The sequence below is a fragment of the Gekko japonicus genome, unplaced genomic scaffold (assembly GCF_001447785.1).
Source record: "Gekko japonicus isolate JY-2015 unplaced genomic scaffold, Gekko_japonicus_V1.1 scaffold35715, whole genome shotgun sequence".
Lineage (NCBI taxonomy): Eukaryota > Metazoa > Chordata > Lepidosauria > Squamata > Gekkonidae > Gekko > Gekko japonicus.
In genome coordinates, this window is record NW_015221319.1 from 1 (window position 1) to 1,046 (window position 1,046).

General features: G+C 59.4%; 1 protein-coding gene across 1 annotated transcript; it reads right to left on the reverse strand.

Moving 5' to 3' along the window:
* Window positions 1–317: 317 nt before the first annotated feature.
* Window positions 318–886, reverse strand: PIANP (PILR alpha associated neural protein; the record flags this gene model as incomplete). Its single annotated transcript, XM_015428731.1, has 1 exon — window positions 318–886. A coding segment is annotated over one exon (569 nt), but the record flags the coding sequence as incomplete, so codon positions are not given.
* Window positions 887–1,046: the final 160 nt, after the last annotated feature.

Here is a 1,046-nt window from a genome sequence, read left to right on the forward strand (position 1 = left end):
CCCCCCAAGCCACAAAATCCTGCCTATGGGCTACACCCTCAAGTGTCCTCAGCACGCCATGGTTTGGCCACAAAACTGTCCCTGGGAGCTCCTGACCATCTCTGGAGGAGACAGGGTAAGGCCAGATGCTTCTTGCTAAAGCCACCAACATTTATTTTGCAGGCAGGAGGGTCCTGCATCAGAAATCCACCAGGCAGAGCATCCAGTGGCTGTAACCAGAAGAAGCTTCACCTGCTGGATTCCTGTTACTTGAGCTGTTAAAGCCCTGCAGGGGGAAAAAGTAACACTGGCAACGGAGGTAAACGAAAGTGTGTTACCTTCTCCTGGGGGCCCAAAGAGGAAGGGCCTGAGTGTGGCCGGCGTTTGGCGCAAGTTAAGCCCTTCGTTCTGTAACAGCGAGTGTGAATTTGGTTGCGCCGTCGCCATTCCGCTGGATGAAACAAAGGTGTAGCCCAGTGGCGGGAGACCCGGGTTGGCTGAGTTGGGATCCCCTCCATCCTCGACCGATATCGTGGGACCCCAGACTATGGCCCAGGGATACTGCGAGGAGGACAGGCCATCCTCCAACCCCGAGGGCGTGGCAGGCCGACTCCCCTGGGCCTGGCGCCTCAGCCGTGCCACACCGCGTCGCTCGGCCCCTTTGGGAATCGGGGACCTCTGGCGCAGCGAGGGGGCGCGAGAGCCTCTCTCTGGGGGCGGAGTCTTGCCCCAGAGGCAAACGGATCTGGGGGCGGAGGGGTTGCGATGGCTGCAGAGCGGTCGGGTTGCCAAAAGACCCCGGGGCCGAAGAGACCAAGCGCTGTGTGGCGGGACCATGGAGGCCAGAAGTAGGAAGGGCCACATCTGCAGCAAACGGAAGCAGGAGACCAAAGGAAGCATCACAGTACTGAGGAAGAGAAAGAACAGAGAACGACAGATGGGCGTTACTCATTTGGAGAGTCCCCTCTGCCCGGTGAAACAAGCAGGGTGCCAAGCCTCCGGTGGGGATGGGGAATCTCTGCCAGGTCCCGCTGCCCACTGCCAAATACAGGAAGTTACAAATGGCA